This window comes from Schistocerca nitens, chromosome 5, assembly GCF_023898315.1.
Source record: "Schistocerca nitens isolate TAMUIC-IGC-003100 chromosome 5, iqSchNite1.1, whole genome shotgun sequence".
NCBI classification, from domain to species: domain Eukaryota; kingdom Metazoa; phylum Arthropoda; class Insecta; order Orthoptera; family Acrididae; genus Schistocerca; species Schistocerca nitens.
Window position 1 is genome coordinate 135,160,920 of NC_064618.1, and position 23,809 is coordinate 135,184,728.

Sequence of the window (23,809 nt, forward strand, 5' to 3'; positions counted from 1 at the left end):
GTATCATATATTTTGTCTGTCTCTTCATCTTCAGCCTGCGACGTCGGCATGTATACCTGAACTATCGTTGTCGGTGTTGGTTTTCTGTCGATTCTGATGAGAATATCACTGAACTGTTCACTGTAACACACTCTTTGCCCTACATTTCTATCCATAACGAATCCTACTCCCGTTGTACCATTTTCTGCTGCTGTTGATATTACCCTACACTCATCTGACCAGAAATCCTTCTCTTTCAATTTTTCACTGACCCCCTTGAGCCTTTACATTTCCCTTTTCAGATTTTCTAGCTTCCCTGCCACATTCAAGCTTCTGACATTGTACACCCAGACTCGTAGAACTTTACCCTTTCGTTGATTATTCAATATTTTTCTCATGGTCACTTTCCGCTTGGCAGCTTGGCTGTCCCCCCCCCCCCCCCCCCCTCCTCCTCCTCCTCCTCCTCCTCCTCCTCCTTAACCTAACCTAACCTAACCTAACCTAACCTCTCCTCCTCCTCCGGAGATCCGAGTGGGGGACTATTCCGGAATCTTTTAACAATGGAGAGATCATGATGACACTTTCTCAATTACAGGCCACATGTCCTGTGGATACACTGCCTTTAATGCAGTGATTTCCATTGCCTTATGCATCCTACTGCCGTTGATCATTGCTGATTCTTCCGCCTTTATGGGAAGTTTCCCACCCCAAGGACAAGAGTGCCCTGAACCTCTGTCGATTACTGATCAAAGACGCTGTCCCTAGACCATGGGTGATACCAAAGACCATGCTACAGAACAAATTTCCATTTTCAGTTGCGATACCCATTTTGAATAGCTACTGTTGTCAGGACCGGTTTAAGATCGTAGCACCGATGGACTGCAGGCCTCTTATTCAGCAATAAGTACTCATATATGTAAAGGTATTTTACTTTCATACAATATGTGAGTGTCAAGTTTAGAATTAAATTTATGGAGTACATGTAGTTTTACATGCTGAAGAGAACAACTTCGCCACCATTACTTACAACTAAATTAGCAAGTATTGGAAACCCTAAAAGTTTATTATAGTTGCGTTTATTATTATGATTAATAAGTATCTACATAATAAAGTTAAAATTCCATTTTTGGATAATTACCTACTTAAGGCATGTACATCAAATTACTTATGCTCCGTCCGACTGAGGCGATACGATGTGTGACACATTTGCAATATAGATCGCACGACTCGACGCTTATATGTGAGACTCTCGTGTTCCCATTGGGACTGTACAACAAAGCAACACGAATCCATCTGCACTATAATTTCGTACAAGGTGTGATAAAGGACACTGTTCCCACACTGTTTTTGAACAAGCGAAAATAGGCATAGATTCATTTGCACCTCATGAATTAAACCATATTACCATCTTCAGCAATTATGGTATTCGAAATACACCTACATTAATAAATACAGAACATTAAACAAACCATGTTTAGTAATAACAGTTCAACAATGGATTGCTTGATAGTGAAAGAGTCATCAGTAGCAAATTTGTTTGTTTCGTTATGTTTCAGAGTGATGTAAAGATACAAATACCGAAACTAACAATTAAGATGTAACAATGAAATTAACAAATTTGTACATATAACGGGAAATGTATATGACAACTCATATTCTGCCTTATGTAATACCTTAGATACAGGTGTCCTGCCAAGACACTTGACCAGCTTCACAAAATAATTAGCCATTACTTCTTTATTGCTCGTACATTTCTTCTTCCGCCCAAGTTTGTTGCATATTCAGATAATTTTGCAGTCAATGTGTTTTTACAAGTGGCATCCAGAAAAACAGTAGGCTTTAGTTATATCAACAGCAAAATCCAATTTCAGTCATTGCTCGATGGAACATGCCATTTTCCCAACATGGGAACAAAAATACTTGCTGTTTTGTGAACGAACCGTTCGCGCAGACGAGAGAAAATGACGCGTACATACGGCTAACTCTGCTACTGGACCTGGGATTGTCTTCTTGTTTTAAAATGAAAATAACCTTTAACGCACTTTTAAAATGTGACTGTAACTGGCTTCATTAATCACGTAAGAAAGACTAGACTCTAAAGTCTGCATAGAACACGGCCGTAACATCGTAGCTTGCCACAGCTTAACATCAAAATATGTTACTTAATGACTCAGAACAGGAAAGAGCTATTCTTGTCCTTTCAGTATTAAAAACAATTTCGAAATATTAGCTACATTATGCATGGAACCAGTGGCGGTGGCAACGGGGGGGGGGGGGGGCGGCTATGGGGGCTCTAGCGGCTCTAGCCCCCCTCCACCAATGGAGTATCATATTACACTGGATAACATGACTTCAGAAATTAGCGAATATATTTCAAACACATTTTAACAAAAGAATAAGAGCCGCAAAATCTGGGTCGTATTATTTTCCCAGGCGCACACATTATGTGGACGCGTTGCAGTGAGATCATAAAATGTAATGCGAAAATAAGTTTTTTACCCTGAACTCCAAAACAGTAACAAACTACTTCAAGCAACACCAAATTTTATCAGTTTGTTGATGGAGAACCCTAACTCTCCTTTTGTTAAGCGATATTCCTTTCTCTCTCCTACCCCCCCCCCCCTCCCACCCTACAATTAGCTCCCCCCTTGACCGACTTCTAGAATCGCCCCTATATGAAACAATGTATGACCAAAAAGGCATCGAATATAAAATGGCCAGCGACTACATTCTTCACTGCAAACTTTTCGAAATAATAGCCAATGGTTAATCTATTTTCAAAGCATCACAATAATTTAGGGCAATAGCGAAAAACACCACTTCATTTTCAAGAAGTGATGTTGGACTATAACATTCGAATAAAAACAATTTATTACTAATAGACTCTGTAAAGTCGAATGAGAAGGAATGCATATGAATAAAAAAAACCTTGGCTTTAACTTTTATACATAAAGACCATTATATACAGAATGACATATATAGGTTGTCAGACTTTTTTTTCACTTAGTGGCCTATGACGTTCGATGCATGAACTTAGTTTCAGGGGAGACTTGTTTACAAATTAAAGCAAACAACTGCTCCTAGTGATAAATAGTGTAATTTGGAAACATGGAAAAAGGACTTACAACTGCAGGCCCCTGATTTTTGTAACCTAAAATAATTGGAAAAGTATCGCTATTGTTACGGGATATTAACGATAGAATGACGTAAAAATGAAACAAAACATGTGTAATATGAACTATAAAAAGGACTAGAGTAATGTAAGACTTTGTAGAAGGTTGGACCTTAAATAACAAACGATAATTAATTTAAAATCGCTGTGTTTTTCTTTACGAAACTCAGTTTTTCAGACGTATGAACATTTTTTCTTTAACCATCTCCGAGCTATTGCAGCTTGTAAGTCAGCATGCAGAGCTTCGTGAAAGCGAAAAGACGCATGTTGTCGTATAACACTTCTTGTAGTTAGAAAAACTTACATTTGCTGAAACAACTCGAGTGTTCACTTCATTTTCCTTTACTTAAAAAAAAATCTAAAATCTCGGCGCACGCGCACATCGATATTTCACAGATCGTCATTACATTTGGTACATTATCGATACAAAATAGCCATATTTTTGTTGCAATACACCTAGCGTGTAAAAGTTAACAGTAGTAAGCGGCATACCAATGACATTAAGCAAGTGAACCATCGGTTTATATTCCATATGTGCGAATATAGTCTTGAGCAATATCGTTGCGTTTTTTCTAGAAGCGGTTCTTAAAATGAAAAGAATGAGGTCACAAGTGAACCTAAATTACAAAAATGTAAAAATGAATTACAATCTTAAAAATTACATTACCCTTGAAAAATGGTACTTGTATCACGAAAAATGCAAAATTTAATTTACATTTCTATAGCCAAAATGTTGGGGATTTTAGTACTTATGAACAATTTGTATCCCATAAGAAAAGAAAGATTAAGATTTCACGTCAATAAACTCCAGGCATTACTAATAAGCTACATTACAGTGAACTGAAGTCACAGCTCGACTTAGTGACGAGTCTACCGCATGATATGCGCCCCCATTACAAAAATATCCATGGCGAGGATTCCATCTTGGAAATGTTGCCTTCCTAGGGTACGAAAAAGTGACCATCTCAGTTTCCATATCACTAGGTGTACACATCCTTATAAACCTAAGATGGCTATTGGTGTAACAACAGTTCTTGACAAAATACACTTGACGTAAGGTTTCTCCTTCAGAATTCAAATAATGACCAGCAGCTAATTTAAAGTGGCATATTGTGTTATATATCGTCTAATTTGCTGAAGGGGGTGATAATTTGTACTACGTGGCCGCTGATCGGCAGTTGTCAGTAGGGTTGGGCAAACGATACTCCCGTTCGAACGGGCTCGAGATTTCCAGATACGCCGCAGCGTTCGATACAGTATCAAATTTATTCGAACAATCACGTGACATTTGTCACACGCGACGCATGTGCAAGGGATACGCAAGGAACTACGAGCTAACCTGCTCTGCTTAACATTTGACTATTTCGTCGAGCACTGGAGAAAATAGCATTAAATCCTGCCACTGTCGAAACCCTTATTGTTTTTGAACGAATTTACAATCCGATTTCTCATACAGTACTGATGTGTATGGATATACAAGCATTTATGAAGATTTTTAAGTAAACGTCACAGATAAAGACGACTATGTTGGTTTCCAAACAATATTGCTTGACTGAACCCAGTATAGTATATTTGTTTCAGAGACGGTTGCAAATGAGCAATCTCTGTTCACGTATTAGAATAATAGATTTTAATCAGTTTGAGAACAAATGGCTCTGAGCACTATGGGACTCAACTGCTGTGGTCATAAGTCCCCTAGAACTTAGAACTACTTAAACCTAACTAACCTAAGGACAGCACACACATCCATGCCCGAGGCAGGATTCGAACCTGCGACCGTAGTGATCGTGCGGTTCCAGACTGTAGCGCCTTTAACCGCTCGGCCACTCCGGCCGGCTCAGTTTGAGAACAAGCCTGCAACAATCAGATAACACAATCGCGAAAATTAATAAATACTTAAATGACGAACAGACAATACATCGTGATAAAATTACTTTATTCGCGAGGAAAAATTACGACAAGACCAGCTTTGGATATAGTACCATCAGACGTCACTATATTGCGGGACGAGTGAAAGCTCGAGAATTGGACAGAATCATGATTGGAGTTTTTGTAATTTACATTTGCTACACACGAAATGCACCGTAGATGACGTGTCAGACTGTGTTTCACAGTTATTCCTATTATTAAAATCCATAGTGCATTAAGAAGGCTAAGACAAATAGTTGTCATAGTACCAACAAAACTTACTAGACCGCAGGCCGATCAAAACAACGAACAGAACCCGGGATTTCCCCGAACTGTAACGTACGCTGTTCAACACTTCATAGTCCTGCTTGTCAGTAGAAGTAAGTAGACGTCATTGGAACTGCTGCCAGCTTAAGCGATCTAACAGTAGGTGGGCACTCATTGAGTAATTCCTGCACAACAAGCTTCATTTAATTTAATAGCCACTTCTGCAAATAAGCATATTTGAGCATGAGCGTCTCATCCAGACCGTTGTCGGTAGTTCAAATGGTTCAAATGGCTCTGAGCACTATGCGACTTAACTTCTGAGGTCATCAGTCGCCTAGAACTTAGAACTAATTAAACCTAACTAACCTAAGAACATCACACACATCCATGCCCGAGGCAGGATTCGAACCTGCGACCGTAGCGGTCACGCGGTTCCAGACTGAAGCGCCTTTAACCACACGGCCACACCGGCCAGGGGTTGTCGGTAGTGAATGAATTCTCTCAATGTTTCCATAGGCAGCAGTCACTACGTTTACACGCGCTTCCAAAACCGGATTTCGCAAACCGATTTACCAATACCGCTTCTGGTTGGTCATGTAAACACTAGAAAATCTATTCTGGAAATCCGTTTCTAGCTGTCGGTTTTCCACATTCACAATTGATTTTCGCTTTCGTGTAAATGCACGACCGTTTGCGAAATGCTTGGGTTGTGAGGCTACGTCTTGTTTTCAGAATATTCGACTAGTATGGATTCTGCAATGAAGGAGAAGCAGGAATAGACTGAGCATGAAGCTGTCTAAATCTAATATTTAAGTAGAATGATATCGCGACCGTGGTCTTTAAATCATAAACGGTAATAGCTGTTTTACAGTCTCCATATTTAGCTGGGCGGGCAAATTTGCTTCAGAGCATAACATGTAAACACAACAGCTAAAAACTGTTTCCGAAATTCCGTATAAACATAGTGGGTTGTAAGTGAACAGGCGCATCAATGTGGTTTACTTCGAATCAAGGGTGTTAGAATACAACCTCGTTGCTTAAATTTTGTGCATTGTAAGGTGTAGAAGCACTGTGATTTGGGTGAAAAATGATCGTTATTCGTATGTACTAAATAGTACCTATGATGTTCGTCGTAAGCATTTGTATCCTCAGAAATGCATGAAAACCGATAACGGAAGCGAGGAAATGGAAAAATATACTGAGATGAAATATCACAGGATGAGCCAAACTCAAATATCTCTATTAAATGTCCCAGTAATTGCACTGAAGGAGAAAATTCAGATCTACACACTACTCTTGCGGGATTAAAGTGCTTTGTTGAAGAGGAAAGTGGTTTCCTGATCAGAATTTCCGATGTCGGAAATTGTGTTGGAGGGAAAAAAATTCATTTTGTCTGATTGTCATTACATCCATATTCCGTCCTAAGTTGCCTGTGCTTTTCCTGTGGCGTTCAACCAGGATCAGGAAAATACCGTTTATGGCCAAATACGTGTTACTTTTTGCGACGTTCGATGCTAGTTTTTACAAAAATCGGTGTTATGTACTGCCAGATTCGTTGTTAGATAGTTGTTACCTGAGCAAAAATCGATTTTTTTTTTGCAAGACTTGGTGTCCCATTTTTGCTACATTCGGTCTCTCTTTTTGCCACATTCGATGTCGTTTGTTACAATAATTGGCGTCTTTTTTTCAAAGAGATTATTTTTTTGCCAGTTTTGGTGACGATATTTTGGGAAATTTGGTGTAGTCTTTGCAAAATTTTGTGTTATTTTCTCCCATAATTTGCGTTTTTTCAAATTTGTCTCATTTGATGCTACTTTTTGCCTAATTCGGTCTTATTTTTCAGCCATACTGGGTGTTTTTAGCATATTTGGTGCTGTTTCTCGCCACATTCGATACTCCTTTTTTGCCAAAATCTATTATCTTTTGCCAGTTTTGGTACTTTTCGTCACATCTGCAATTGACTCTTATTTTAAGATTATACACTAACCTCAGCCTTGAGGAGGTAAGCAGTCAAAATACAGTTCAATGTTAAAAAAACTATCAGTTACAAATATTAATACAGTGGCGTGTGTGTATTGTACCAGGGACCTAGAAACGACGGAGAGGCTTCATCCCGCCGTAGCCCTCAGTTGTATACAATCCCACAACGGGACACGGCAGTCCACCCACCGCACAGCCACCCCACACCAAGCCCAGAGTTATTGTGCGGTTCGGCCCCCCAGTGTGGAAGTGAGCAAAGATTTTGAAATAATTGAAAAAAACAACAGAAGTAGTGTTTAACAGTGAACCCGACATAAATTAATTCTAGGCGGTCTTCAAGAAAGTCAGAAAGTAGGACGAAAGAAGTAGAAATGGTTCAGTGAAAATTGCAAAACCGCGATAGAAGCTAGCGTCACAGACAAGAGGGCATGAATGCAAGAAACGAACTAGAACGGGACTACAGGGAAGATACAGAAGGAAAGAAGTTTAAGATCCTGTTCGAAGAGAGAGAAGTCTGTACTTGAAGCACACCATAGAGAATATTGAGAACGACCAGAAAGCAAACAATATCAAAAAATTTTCACGACGACAATAGAAACAGATCGCTGATCGCTGATACAGATGATGCAGCACAGGTTTGGAAAGTTTGGACGACTTATTGAGCTGCACTGAACTGGAAAACAAAGCAGAGAAAACTTGCCCTCCAGCAGCCGAACTCCTTGTAAAGGACTCAACGTACGAGGAGGTAACCAACACTTTGAAGACGAGGAAAAAAAACTGTCACAAAGCGGCTGGAACTGACTGAATACCAGTGGAATTGCTGAAATGTGGCGCTCCCAAATTTCATGAGTGTGTTTCATTTTATTCTTAAAATGTGTAGAGATGGAAAACTACCGTATGACTGGGAGGAATCGGTAATCGTCCCTATACACAAGAAAGGAGATAAACGAAACTCCATGAATTACAGAGGAATTTGACTGCTAATCACACCATACAAAGTACTGTAACACATAATATTTGAAGGATTCACTCGCTGTGCCGAGGACATAATAGGAGACTCCCAAAATGTTTTCCGGAAAATAAGACAACTATAGACAGTATATTTTACACCAAGACTATCAGTGAGAAAGTATAGGAATACAAGAATATCCATTGCCTGTTCATTGACTTTCTGAAGGCTACGGTTGAGTACACAGAGAAACTGTGTGGCAAATCATGGCAGAGTATGGAATCCCTAAGCAGTCATCAGCCTGGTCAAAATGAGTATGGAGAAGGCGATAAGTAAGGTGACGTACTGCGGCTCGTTATCGGACTGTTCTGAGAAAAGAAGAATGGTGCTGTGCTATATTCACGTAACTTCATCCTTATGGAGAAACCAGAGAAGCAACAAATGGCATCACAGATAACCAGCAAAATATACTGGCATCTATAGATGACAGTTTTATTTGGAATAACAGGGATCAAATTGAAACGCTGTTCAAGAAACTGAATTAAACAGCCATGAAAATTGATTTAAAAGTTAATGGAGGAAAGTCTGAACACTTGATCACAGATACGGAACAACGTGATGACCTTCATATAGAAAACCAAACTTTCAGGAACATTCCCAACACCAAATAACTTGGTGTAAATAAGACTGCAGTGTAAAACATGTAGATACCAAATCAGAATATGGAACACAAACAGTTTACTCCTGTCCAAACAATTATACCTTCCAAACCAAGCTGAAACGCTGTAACACAATCAGGCCAGTACTGCTGCACTGAGTGGAAACAGGCAGCGTGAACAAAAGAGAAGAGCATCAGCTCTGTCTTCGAAAGTAAAGTGTACAGAAATTTTTTGACCCAACGTTTGACCAAGCAACACAAGGAGTGGTTTGGAAATTCAATAAACTAGGTTAACTAGCCGAACAACCCTCCGTAGTGAACATCATCAAAGTGAAACGTTTGGAATGCGCAGACCATATGTTTATATAAAACATTCTCGGTATTCTTGCCGCGTCAGTTCTGGATAAAATCTCGAGCATTCGACAATTATCGTCATCGTCAGGAGCTGACTCTGACGATGACAATGGAGGTAATCGTCGAAAGCTCGAGATTTTATCCAGAACTGACGCGGCAAAAATACCGAGAATGTTTTATATATAAGTGCCGTCGCGAAAAACTTCGTTCCCATACGGCAGACCATATTGTCAGAATGGACTCTTACATAATAGCCCCTCACCCTCTGGACGATTAAGATGACATAAATGGCAAGAGGCAATGACCTCAGACTGCAGTGATGACAGGAAGAACTGGAGAGAGATGGAGAGAGCGAGGCGGGATATTCACGTCTCAGATATAAATGAAGAGAGTGTATATCATCGAAAAAGTACTAAAAGAGCAATCTAGAAACAAACATGAATAAATGATGAGCAGACAACAATTTTCGAAACGACATGCATGGGGAAATATTTAGCCCCTACTGACACGGAAAAACTGCAAGCGCCCCTGAATGTGAGGATACTTGCATGCTTTAACAACTGGAGTTGCCAATATCTGGTACACTACGCAAACTATCCTTCCATTGGCTCGCAGTGGAATGTTGGGTGTTCGCGGCTTTCGTGGCCGGACGGGAGCTGGGTGTGATTATTAAGCTCTTGCGACACGGAGCTACTGTCGCCGAAGTTTGCTCGACGGAGAGTTGGGACGGCTAGCTTGCCTGCCGAAGCGCACGCATTCTAAGGTTTGTGGCAAGTTGTTTACAGATAAGTGTTTCAGGTACAGACTTTCAGCAGAGATTAGCGTTATTAATTATTTTGCACTTAACGTGGCTAACGAGCAAAGCAAAAAGACGAAAGTGTGACCAATAACATGGGGACATGGATATATATATATATATATATATATATATACACGCGCGCGCAGTGTGTGTGTGTGTGTGTGTGTGTGTGTGTGTGTGTGAGCACCGTCTCTCTTCAGTCTCTGACGTCAGTATCTTAACAATGAGTGTAACACATGCCGTTTCGGTGGTGTGGAAAATACACTACTAGCCTTTAAAATCGCTACACCAAGAAGAAATGCAGATGATAAACGGGTGTTCATTGGACAAATATATTACACTAGAACTGACATGTGATTGCATTTTCACGCAATTTGGGTGCATAGATCCTGAGAAATCAGTACCCAGAACAGCCACCTCTGGCCATAATAATGACTTCGATACGCCTGGGCATTGAGTCAAACAGAGCTTGGATGACGTGTACAGGTAAAGCTGCCCATGCATCTTCAACACGATACCAGAGTTCATCAAGAGTAGTGACCGGCGTATTGTGACAGCCGGTTGCTCGGCCACCATTGACCAGATGTTTTCAATTGGTGAGAGCTCTGGAGAATGTGCTGGCCAGGGCAGCAGTCGAACATTTTCTGTATCCAGAAAGGCCCGTACAGGACGTGCAACATGCGGACGTGCATTATCCTGTTGAAATGTAGGGTTTCGCAGGGATCGAATGAAGGGTAGAGCCACGGGTTGTAACACATCTGAAATGTAACGTCCACTGTTCAAAGTGCCGTCAGTGCGCACAAGAGGTGACAGAGACGTGTAACCAATGGCACCCCACACCATTACGCCGGGTGATACGCCAGTATGGCCATGACGAATACGCACTTCCGATGTGCGTTCACCGCGATGTCGCCAAACACGGATGCGACCATCATGATGCTGTAAACAGAACCTGTATTCATCCGAAAATATGACGTTTTGTCGTTCGTGCACTCAGGTTCGTCGTCGCGTACACAATCGCAGGCGCTCCTGTCTGTGATGCAGCGTCAAGGGTAACCGCAGCCACAGTCTCCGAGCTGCTACAAACGTCGTCGAACTGTTCGTGCAGATGGTTGTGGTCTTGCAAACGTCCCCATCTGTTGACTCAGGGATCCAGACGTTGCTCCACGATCCGTTACAGCCATGCGGATAAGATGCCTGTCATCTCAACTGCTAGTGATACGAGGCCGTTGGGATCCAGCACGGCGTTTCGTATGACCCTCCTGAACCCACCGATTCCATATTCTACTAACAGTCATTGGATCTCGACCAACGCGAGCAGCAATGTCGCGATACCATAAACCGCAACCGCAATCGCAATAGGCTACAATCCGACCTTTATAAAAGTCGGAAACGTGATGGTACGCATTTCTCCTCCTTACACGAGGCATCACAACGACGTTTCACCAGGCAACGCCGGTCAACTGCTGTTTGTGTACGAGAAATCGGTTGGAAACTTTCCTCATGTCAGCACGTTGGAGGTGTCGCCACCGGCGCCAACCTTGTGTGAATGCTCTGAAAAGCTAATCATTTGCATATCACAGCGTCTTCTTGCTGTCTGTTAAATTTCGCGTCTGTAGCACGTCATCTTCGTGGTTTAGCAATTTTAATGGCCAGTAGTGTATATCCATACAAATGTACATACGAATGTATGAATGTTCCACATATCCTCCTAAGGTACTGACCAATTTCAACCCGACTTCGCCGGCCGGTGTGGCCGAGCGGTTCTAGGCGCTTCAGTCTGGAACCGCGCGACCGGTGCGGTCGCAGGTTCGAATCCTGCCTCGGGCATGGATGTGTGTGATGTCCTTAGGTTAGTTAGGTTTAAGTAGTTCTAAGTTCTAGGGGACTGATGACCACAGAAGTTAAGTCCCATAGTGCTCAGAGCCATTTGAACCATTTGAATCAACCAAACTTCGTACAGACAACATGTACTGCCTGGAAAGAATGAATGTGGGTACTTAATACACCCCCACCCCCCTGTCAAAGGGGTGGGGTGGAGGTGAAAAAGCAGTGTAGCCCACGACGCGAGAATACCAATACTGTCACCTTCCGATATTTGAGAACGAGAGCAGTTATAGACTTGCATCAGACTTTACACATCATTTCAAATCTGTGCGAAACTTCTCCCTCTGACGACGTCTACAAAATAATGATTGCAAAAAGTTTATCGCTTACTAAATTTTTGCTGTTCATGCTGTAAAACTGCCACTGACTATTCACAACACATTTCAGGCGGTAGGCGCACACATCATGGGATATGCCTGCAAAATTGTATCACTGTACAGCAGATAGTTCAGGAAATATGTCATTAACATTGAGTTGCGTGGAAGTGAAACTGCTGGGCCAAATTCGCTAGAGATACAAGTGAAAGTATGTATACAAATATGATTGAAATTTGTTAAATATGTGTGAAACACGAGGCCGGTCTAGAAAGTATCCCACCTTTGGCCAGAAAAAATATTTCGAATACCTGACGGGGTTGGGACCCTAATCCCCTTCAAAGTAGGTCACTTGTGCTTGCACACATTTAGCCCACCGATCCTTCCACTGCCGAAAACACCTCTGGAAGTCTTCTTTTGGAATGGTGTTCAGCTCTGTCGTCCTGTTGCGCATTCTCTCTTCACTGCTCTCAAAACAGGACCCTTTCGGTGGCGTCTTCAATTTTGGAAACAACCAGAAGTCGCAAGGAGCCATGTCTGGAAGTTAGGGAGGTTGGCGAGCGGCACTAATTCCATGTTTGGCCAAGAAATTTTGGATTAAGTGGGATGAATGTGCGGGCGTTGTCGTGATGCAGTTGCCAGTTTTTCGCCGTCCACATGTCTGGTCTTTGGCACTGAACTGCATCACGGAGAACACCTTGATAGTACTCCTTTGTCACTGTTTGTCCTTTCGGTGCGTATTCGTGATGCACAATTCCATGGACATCAAAGAAGACAGTTAGCATCACATTGATTTTGCTTCGCACCTGCCTCACTTTCTTCGGCCTTGGAGACTCGGGATGCTTCCATTGCGACGACTGTCTTTTTGTTTCTGGGTCATACCCGTACACCCGTGACTCATCTCCAGTTATCACGGTGTTCAGAAACCCATGATCAGTGTTGGTCCCTTCCAGAAAGTCCTATGCAACGTCAAAACGGAGGTCTTTTTGTTCCGGCGACAACAACTCTGGCACGAATTTCGCAGCCACTCTGTGCATGTTCAAATCACGCAAAGTTGCATGTGCAGAATTGCACCTTCTCAACAACAGCTGCGTTCCTAGCAGTTTGGGGCCTGTCAGAACGCTGGTCACTCTCCGCTGATGTGAGGTCATTTGTAAATCGGTTGAACCTGTTCTTAATTTGTGTTACATCCATCGCATCTTCTCCGAGCACCTGCTGAATCTTACGAATTGTTTCACTTTGAGAATCACCAAGCTTTTGACAAAATTTGATGCAGTATCCTTGCTCAACAAGTCGCGTTATGTCTTCTGTAAGGAGCAGAAGCTTCTGCCAACAAGAGTCGGAATTCGACATCCACACCATCGACTCTATCTTAGAAGAAAGATTAAGAAAAGGCAAACCTACGTTTCTAGCATTTGTAGACTTGGAGAAAGCTTTTGATAATGTTAACTGGAATACTCTCTTTCAAATTCTGAAGATGGCAGGAGTAAAATACAAGGAGCGAAAGGCTACTTACAATTTGTACAGAAACCAGGTGGCAGTTATAAGAGTCGAGGGGCATGAAAGGGAAGCAGTGGTTGGGAAAGGAGTGAGACAGGGTTGTAGTCTCTCCCCGATGTTATTCAATCTGTATATTGAGCAAGCAGTGAAGGACACAAAAGAAAAATTCGGAGTAGGTATTAAAATCCATGGAGAAGAAATAAAAACTTTGAGGTTCGCCGATGACATTGTAATTCTGTCAGAGACAGCAAAGGACTTGGAAGAGCAGTTGAACGGAATGGACAGTGTCTTGAAAGGAGGATATAAGATGAACATCAACGAAAGCAAAACGAGGATAATGGAATGTAGTCAAATTAAATTGGGTGATGCTGAGGGGATTAGATTAGGAAATGAGACACTTAAAGTAGTAAAGGAGTTTTGCTATTTAGGGAGTAAAATAACTGATGATGGTCGAAGTAGAGAGGATATAAAATGTAGACTGGCAATGGCAAGGAAATCGTTTCTGAAGAAGAGAAATTTGTTAACGTCGAGTATAGATTTGTCAGGAAGTCGTTTCCGAAAGTATTTGCATGGAGTGTAGCCATGTATGGAAGTGAAACATGGACGATAACTAGTTTGGACAAGAAGAGAATAGAAGCTTTCGAAATGTGGTGCTACAGAAGAATGCTGAAGATAAGGTGGGTAGATCACGTAACTAATGAGGTATTGAATAGGATTGGGGAGAAGAGGAGGTTGTGGCACAACTTGACTAGAAGGGACATGTTCTGAGGCATCAAGGGATCACCAAATTTAGTATTGGAGGGCAGCGTGGAGGGTAAAAATCGTAGAGGGAGACCAAGAGATCAATACAAGAAAGCAGATTCAGAAGGATGTAGGTTGCAGTAGGTACTGGGAGATGAAGAAGCTTGCACTGGACAGAGTAGCATGGAGAGCTGCATCAAACCAGTCTCAGGACTGAAGACAACAACAACAACCACCATCGACTCCTATCGAGATCTCTGTTTATCGTTGCGTCCGTCGGTATACCACAATTGTTGTGTATATATGGAATGGATGAGATCAGGGAATCCGTACTCAGCGGCACACAGGATCCCTACGGCCCTACGCAACCGGCGTCCATCAGCTGAGGACAGGGTCGTACAGCATTTGAAGGGCTTTGAGTCAAGAAACGGATTTGTTTCCAGCAAAACAAATATTCACAGGGCCAGTGTAACAACGCCTGGAGCACGGTGTACCCTTCACGCGGCAACATAATCGTAGAAAGCCGCGCCGGCAGCAGTTAGCCCAACACTTATCACAGCACAGGACGACGTCTTCCTGGACTACTCCCGCTTCAGAGTAGAGCATCACGACGGACATACGTGTGTGTGTGTGTGTGTGTGTGTGTGTGTGTGTGTGTGTGTGTGTGTGTGGTAATTTCGAAGCTGTAATCCACTCTCTACAGGAAAAACGTAATCGTAAAAGGTTTGCCCAATGCAAACAAAATTGTGGTGTTCTTGTTTATTCTACTTCCACAATGAGCAAAAACAAATTCTCCGTCAAACGAAAACAGAGCGTCACTGTTACGTCCATATAATACTGAGTTTGTACCCTGTCCTTCAATTTTATAAATTTTCGAAGATTGCTCTAAATTCATTTTAATAATTAATAGCCATTTAGGGAATACGCTTCATCCTCGTGTCCTCTTATCCTGTACTGTCATTACACTCTGTAACGTGTCAAAAGTGTTCCTATAACAATGTAATTGTTAGATGTTCTGTTAATAGAGAGAAAATGTTCACGCAAATCTACAGCCCTCTTAAAGCATGCATGGATACATGTATAGGTACACCCTCCCCCCCTCTCTCTCTCCCCCTCCCTCCCTCCCTCCGATTTACAAAGTCTCATAAGTTCATCAAATACAGGGACAGGACAAAGTCGCCTGAAAAAAAGATAAAGAATTCATGGTGAAAAAATTACAGCTGCTTGTAAATTCCAAGGATTGAAACAGAATATGCACTGCTAACCAGTCATTGTATTGGTGTACAATAGTCATGCCAAATTGTTGAAAATGTAGTGACAATGCTGCGAGTTGGTTATAACCGGTGTCCGGGAAGTAAGGACGAACTCGAATTTTGCGCCATTTTGTCATATAACGGTTGGCAGCCGTGTTTTGTTTTTTTTCCTCCACGTACGTTATTTGCGACCATTCCCATGAGTAGCCTGATACCTTTTGTGTGGTGAACATTGTTTGAGGTTTATTTTCGTCATGGAGCACTTGACAACTGAGCAATATGTCCAAGTAATGAAAAGTTATTACAGGAAAGTGAAAGTCCTCACGGCAACCGTTAGTGAATTGCGTATCATACTCGGACGTAATGCTGCTTCAACAGAATCTTCAGTTAACCAAGTTGATCCGGATCCGTGAGACCACGGGTTCTGTTTCAAACGTTAAGAAAACAGGACGACCGGGTTCTGTTCGAACACAAGAAAACATTGCTGTCGTGCGTGACATTGTGGCCATAAGTCCCAGGAAACAGGTTCGCTAACGAGTTCAACAATTGAATTCATCGCAAAGTTCACTGCATGAAATCCATTCAAAAGGTCAGAAAATGCATGCGTACAAGATTCAACTTACGCAAGACTTGAAGCTTGCAGATCTTTGGAAGAGACATCGATTTGCTCAGTGGGTCTTGGCTCGACAAGGGAAGAACGAGAACTTAACGAAAATAATTATTTTCTCAGATGAGGCGCACTTCCACCTCAGTGGCTACGTCAGTAAGCAGAACTGCAGAATATGGGGTAACGAAGATCCGCGAGTGACTGTCAAAAATGAGAGGCATCCACAACGCGCGACTGTGTCGTGTAGGTTCTGGGCGGGAGGAATGATCGGCCCGTACTTTCGAAAATTATGAGGGAGCTGCTGTCACTGAATGGCGACCGTTACCGAAGCATGCTATCTGATTGGTTTTTCCCTGTTATTAATGAAAATGCCGGTTTTTGGTTTCAACAAGATGGCGCGGCCTCTTGTTGGAAACGATTGCTCGACTGAATGAAAAGTTTTCTCAAGAAATTAACTCCTTACGCTGCGACAAGGAATGGCCTAAGATATAATGCGATCTCACGCCTTGTGACCTTTTTTCTTGGGGGGGGGGGGGGAGGAGGAGGAGGAGGAGGAGGAGGAGAGATTTGTGATATCAAAAGTGTGCGTGAACAAGCTACAAACAATAACCAACTGAAGGATGACATCAAACGGGTTATTAACGGCATCCTACCAGATGTTGGTGAATGCATCATCGACAACTTAAGTGAACGCATTGCTCGTTGCTGCGCAGCCTGTGTTGTCATATGGAGGATGTGATTTTTCATACATAAATGGGAGAAGTTACTTAATGTATCAGTAAAAAAATCGTATTTAAATTAGCTTTGTATGTTCTATCGCGGAGCAACGGCCTTGCCGCACTGGTTAACACCGGTTCCCATCAGATCATCGAAGTTAAGCGCTGTCGGGCTGGGCTAGCACTTGGATGGGTGACTAACCCTGGATGGGTGACTAACCCGTCTGCCAAGCGCTGTTGGCAAGTGGGTTGCACTCAGCCTTGTGAGGCAAACTGTTGAGCTACTTGATTGAGAAGCAGCGCCTCCGGTCTCGTAAACTGACATACGGCTGGGAGAGCAGTGTGCTGACCACATGCCCTTCCATATCCGCATCCAGTGACGCCTGTGGGCTGAGGATGACACGGCGGCCTTCATGGCCTGTTTGAGCGGAGTTCAATTTTTTTTGTTCTGTAGCACTTCAATATTCGTCCCTACTTCCCGGACACCCTGTACTTGTGAACACGTGTGCTCGCTCTCCTTTTTATGCTGGTATGCCGTACGGCGTACCCGAAGAGGCTCAAGTGACGTGTTTCTGGCTATAACTGAGCAGTGGCGGAGACTCGCGATTCGAGTCTCTGATCGTACAGAGTTTTGAGATTGTCATAGAACCCGCTGGTGAATTTAAAGTTAATCGATTAGCTGCTGCTGGTGTAAAGAGAGTATCCAGAGCTCATTTCTGATCTCTAGTACTCACCACCATTACCTCTGGTTAGCAGTGCTGGTAATTTGGATAGCAGGCATTAAATTTCTAACATAAAGGCTGTTGGTTGACTGCCTGGATAGCTGAGCGCATTACAGCACCAGCTTCAACGACACGTGGAGGCGCGCTGGCTCTGAATAGATTCACCCCCTGTCTCGCCCCCCCCCCCCCTCCCCCCAATCTTGTGTACTAAAGTCAAGGGCTCATTTGCTGGCCAACCAGAACATGGTTCTTGGGCAGGTTCCCACATACAAGTAGGTGAATGCTGATCTGGGACCCACATGTTATCTCGGACGATCTGCAAACATTTAGAAAGCGTTCTCACAATTGCACATAACACAAGACGCAGACAGATATACACACATCTCATCGTGCAGGGAAGTGAAAGCGACTGGTAGAGCGTCTGGCCATCTGTTACCACTAACAATGCCTAATCTGAAATAACATGCCGATCCCGTAGAAGAAACAGGATTAGGCCGGGAAGGAGGAGGCTGCTGGTGGCTGTGTCCTATCTTAAAGGTCACCATCTTTCAAGAAAGAAATTACAGACAGCGTGTAGTCCGTGCTGTCCTGATTTAACAGAAAACGTATTATGTTGTTGCATTGGGCAGTACATTCTCCATGTCTGTCTCACTGAAAACATGGGGTCGTGGATTGCTGGGCCGCTGGCAAGCCACCAATCGCCAGCCAGTACAGTTGACAAACTCTAGCATAAAGTTAAAGCAGCATGGAACGACAGACCAATATGCTGCCCAAGCTATGTTCGATTTGATGCCCACTTGAGATGGAGCCATTGTCACTGCTACAAGTGGCAGGTGTGTGCGTGTGTGCGATATTAGGTCGCTGCGTAAGTTTGTAGATTTTTCGCAGAAGTTTAATAAACATAACGGATACACACAAGAGACTATAGTCATCAATAATATGTTTCCCTTCAGCATTTAAAACAGTCTGCCAAGCTGGGGCAACTTTTCGATCTCGCGACTCTGGAAATCATGTGGTTTTGAGGCGAAGGACTCGTCGAGCCATGTTCAGAGCGCATTTTCATCCGGAAAGGATGTTCCTTGAACGTTGTTCGTTAGAGCGCCGGAAAGGTGAAAATCTTGCAAGATCAGGTGAATGAGGGTGTGGAATGACTTCACAACCGAACTCCTTTACATTGTTCTTTTGTCAGTCTAGCAAAATGTGGGAGGGCATTATCGTGGAGTAGCATCACTTCACGCAGTCTTCCTAGTCGTTGTTTTCTGACTCCATCTACAAAACGTCTCAGTTGATGACGACAAATGTCGGCAGTGATTGTTACACCAAGGAGAAGCAATTCGTAACACACCACACTGTCGCTGCTCCACCAGATGCATAACGTTATCTTTCGTGGATGCGCACGGATATTTGTACAGGGAGTTGCTGCTTTGTTTTGGCTCAACCATTCTTTTCTTTTCCTTATGTTCGCATAGAGACAGCATTTCACGTCATCGGTAACTATGGTAGGCGTTGTTCACGTGCCAGTTGATGACGAGCAAGCAGAGATGCACGTATGGCTATCAGCTGATTTTTGAGATTTTGGTTTAGAGCATGCAGTACACATGCACTCTATTTTTGAACGTTCCCGATTGCATGCAAACTTCACACGATAGTGGAATGATCACAGTTCGTCACTTCTGCCAGTTCTCTAGTACATTGACATGGATCGTTGTGGACTGATGCGTTTAAACGATCATCAGAACCCGGCCGTGTTATGGATTTTCCCTGCCCGGTGACGGGGTGTTCGTGTTGTCCTTACCATTCCATCCTCATTCGTGAAAGTGGCTAGACTGGACTGTGTAGAGATTGGGACTTATATGGGCGCTGATGTCCGCGCAGTTGAGCGCCCCACTAACCCATCATCATCACGAAACCCGAAAATCTTCTTGAGCGTGGAGAGTCTCTAATTTCCAAACGATCCTCCTCAAAACGAGAAAATAAGTTTCTTGCCAGCTCTGTCCAATGGCATTATCCCCACACACAGTGCAAATGTTTCTGGCTGCCTCCGCTTCCATCACATTTCTATTGAGCTCAAACAGAAGAGTATGTCACAAATGTTCAGATTTCTCCACTGCTCATTCTATTTTCTGGCGTCCGCAGCTCCACTCACTGTCTTCAGATGACAATGTCTAAACTCAAATACCAACAGTGAACAAAAAATAAAAAATGACAAGCGCTAAATAGACCCATAGCAACCAGGATACCAATATGAAAAACAAAAATGCTACGAACGTATGCACCAACCTGAGAAGTTCCACATACTGCAATCAATTACAACTGGAATCTTATATTCTTCATGCTGTATTATAAAATCAGTCACCAAAATTTCGTTATTTGCTGTCTATTGTAGTGGTCAGATTTCAATGACAAGTAGTGTACATTGTACAGCGAGAAACACAGGGCTAAAAACTCGCACCAGAGGTTCAGCGTGCAGATGTTCGTGGTGTGCACGGTGAGAAAATTGTTTTTTGTTACTCCCCCTATACGCTTCAAGCCATTTGTGGTAATTACATTCTAACAATACACGCGTTTACGTTGTGGCGTTAGACAACAACAGGACTTTGTAATCTTACCCTCCCACACGTCACCATTAAAGTCACATTCCTTGCAAAAATCTTGAAAACTTCGAGAGGAGTAAGATTATAAAAGAACATTTTACTTAGCTTGATTATCTCGATGTTGTAGATGGCTGTCTCATCTAGGAGTACTTTTTCACCTGAAAATTTCGATTTCTTAGGTTCGTGTTGACAAAATAACTGTTACAGAGCTGCCTGTTGCTATGAATATCTTTTATTTTATCCCATTCTTCTAAACCACACTGACTTTACAACTTCCACGTTCAAAAAATTACATTGTTGTTGACAAGTTTGACGAAATATGTGCTTTTGCATCAGAGGCATGTCCACACCCCTTACATTCTACGATAGTTGACAATTTCCAGAGTGTTTACAAAGTGAAAGTTTACAAAACAAAAGACGAATCATCGCTAAAATATCATTATTTCATAAATTAATCCAGAAATGAATTTAATTATTTGTGTTAGATTGTGCAATTCATAATGTGAATTTTAAATATGCCACAAATTTTGTAATTTCAAATATTTTTAAAAGAAGAATAATTTTTACTGTTAGTGCATATCGATTGTAACACATTAATTTCTTTTTTGTACATTTTAGCCTGAAATACAATACATAGTATACAAACTCGTATGAAGTCCTTTAGTGAGACAGCTGAGATAGTTTTAACCTATGCGAGATTAGAGATTACACATGGTATCGGTTAGCTTTAAAAACAAAAAAAGGTAATCTTTGAGGATGATTCATGACATTGGCCAACCCGCTGTTATCCAGAATCAGGGTAACGAATAAATTTTACAGCAGATGCTACTCCTGTGTTGCAGACGTGAGCGCCGAGCAGGCGCTGGTGTCGCGGCTGGCGGAGCTGCAGGCCCGGCTGCAGCACCTGGAGTCGCAGCACCGGGCGCGCCAGGAGGAGGTGCGCTCGCTGGCGCAGCCGCTGGCGGCGCTGCTGGACGCTGGCGCCAGCGCGAACGCCAGCGGCGGCGGTTCGGGGCAGGGTCTGGGCGCGCTGGCGGCGCCGGAGCTGCGCGCGCTGCTGTCGGGCGCGGGCAACGCCAGCTCCGCGGCCGGCCAGGGCGCCGGGCCGCCGCTGCGCCTGCCCTCCGCCTTCCACTTCCTGCCGCACCTGCTGGACGCCGCCGGCTCTCTACGGCCCGCCTACTGCCTCTCAAAGGGCCGCGTCGGCGGTGAGTCCACTCTCCCGTCTATCTACCTACATAGGGTGTATCCTAAGTCGTGGAGTAAATGCATACAGTACACATTACCAGAAGCAGAAAAAGGTCTCGGATAAATATAAATCCTCTAACGAACCATTTGGGAGACAATTGCAAATTTATGGGTAACAACATGGCCGGCGCAAGGTACGTGCGAAACGTGCGGCCGCACGGGGCGGTACTTTCCAAAGGGCGGCAAATCTGCCGCCCACCCCTCCTTTTTTCAGGACAAACTCAACATTCATGCCCAAGAGAGGATTCGAAACCAAAGCTCGGAGGGAGCGCTTTCGGGAACTGTGACACGGCGCCTCGACTACCTGCCGTCTGCCCCTGTTGAACAAGGGGAGGAAGGAGGACTAATTTCTTCCTCGCCACTGTGGCAGCACTGTCGTGTTTACGCCTGAGGAACAGAGAGGGGGAAGCAGTCTGGCGCACACGCCAGTATTCTTATGAATGGAGCGCTGCCAGCCTGTTAAGCGCAGTGCGTTTACTCACAACTAATTTTGCAGAAGACGAAACCTTCATGACAGATGTAAGCACATATTAAAAGCTTTGAGACTGGCCACTCAGTGACCGAAACCTAGGTAGATCTGAAAAGTAAAAACAAAAATTGTGATTGATTGCTGACATTTCCTACAGATTTGTTTAAATAAAATCCCACAAACGTTTTGTACAAAAAAGAAGGGGCAGCAATTTAGCAGCTCGCACGGGGCGGCACTCGGACTAGCACCGGCCGGCCCTGGGTAACAAGCACCACTGATTGAATTCTGTGTAAACGTCATCCCAGTTAGGAAAATGACCACCACCATACACAATAAGAAAAGATATTACTATACGTGCAGACTAAGTTGACACTTGACGAGGTTACTGATGGGAGGACTGTAGATGGGAAATGCTTTTAATGTTGCCTCTATCGGCCACCACGGAGAATGTCAACTTAGTTTCCACGTATAGTAGAGGTACTTTAGTAGATGTACTGATTTGCTGTATGAACACAACAGTTACATGAAATACTCATAGTTAAAGGTGGTGATCAAAGTGCCGTCCTCGTATCCAGATACAGGCCTATAACCCTGTAATGAGTTTCAAATTGTTTCTGACCTGTGTGGATCATTTCAAAATATTAAACAAGCACTGACAGGTCTCTGCTCCAATTCAACTGCATTAATCAGAGTGGCACACCTCTAAGGCCGCCTCAAACAAACAAATCCATGCCGTTCAGATCCTCCTTACCCAATAAATGCTTGGCCACATCAGTGTTTTTCATGACACCCCTCCGTAGCATCGAAGTGTGTCGATGCTCCCTCAGCAGTGTGCCACATCCTCTGGTATTGCTCTAAGGGAACATCTAGCAATTCTGCAAGACGATGCACAGACTGAAGGCATTTTCATTTGTTGAGTTTGGTAACTTTTACAGCCCACTAAGATGATCACCTAGTAGCCCCCAGCCACACTTTCATTGAGAAATACCGAGCGAGGTGGCGCAGTGGTTAGACACTGGACTCACATTCGGGAGGACGACGGTTGAATCCCATGTCCGGCCATCCTAATTTGTTTTTTCTGTGATTTCCCTAAATCTCTCCAGGCAAATGCTGGGATGGTTCCTTTCAAAGGACACAGCAGACTTCCTTCCCCGTCCTTCCCTAATCCGATGAGACCGATGACCTCGCTGTCTGGTCTCATTCCCCAAACAACCCAACCCCAACCCATTGAGAAATTTTGCTGGTGTGAAGACACGTGCAAAGCATGTGGGTTGGAGGAGATGACTCCAAATATGAGAATTGTGTTAACCATGCCATCACAAGTGAACCCTACTTCATCTATAAATAAAGTGTTATTGTAAATGCAGGGTTATCCACAGCTTGTTGTTGTAGCCACTGACAGAATGTTAGTCTAGTACTAAAGTCCACCCCACTAAACAGTGAACTCGCTGGAGGTGATACAGGGTGATGCATCATCCTCCAAACACAGTTGTGACTCATTCCAGGAATTTGTGCAGAAAGTCTCCTTTTCAAGATTCTTGGAAAGTTACACTGTTTCCAACACCACAGTTTCTGGCACAGGTGTAATTTGTCCATGTCTGTCCACCCCCAGTTTTGTCAGATGTTAATGCACTCCTACAAATGTTTCACTCTCAGAGTATGCCTCTTGGACCACGCACACGGCTTCCTGTG

The 23,809-nt window shown here is 43.3% G+C and overlaps 1 protein-coding gene across 2 annotated transcripts in view; it reads left to right on the plus strand.

Moving 5' to 3' along the window:
- Positions 1-23,809, plus strand: part of LOC126260932 (alpha-1,3-mannosyl-glycoprotein 4-beta-N-acetylglucosaminyltransferase A) — an 815,533-nt gene that overhangs the window by 724,123 nt on the left and 67,601 nt on the right. For both annotated transcript variants that reach the window (XM_049958432.1, XM_049958433.1), the window contains one exon: positions 21,243-21,608. In XM_049958432.1, coding sequence (XP_049814389.1) covers positions 21,243-21,608 — 366 coding nt within the window. The remainder of the gene's footprint in view (positions 1-21,242; positions 21,609-23,809) is intronic.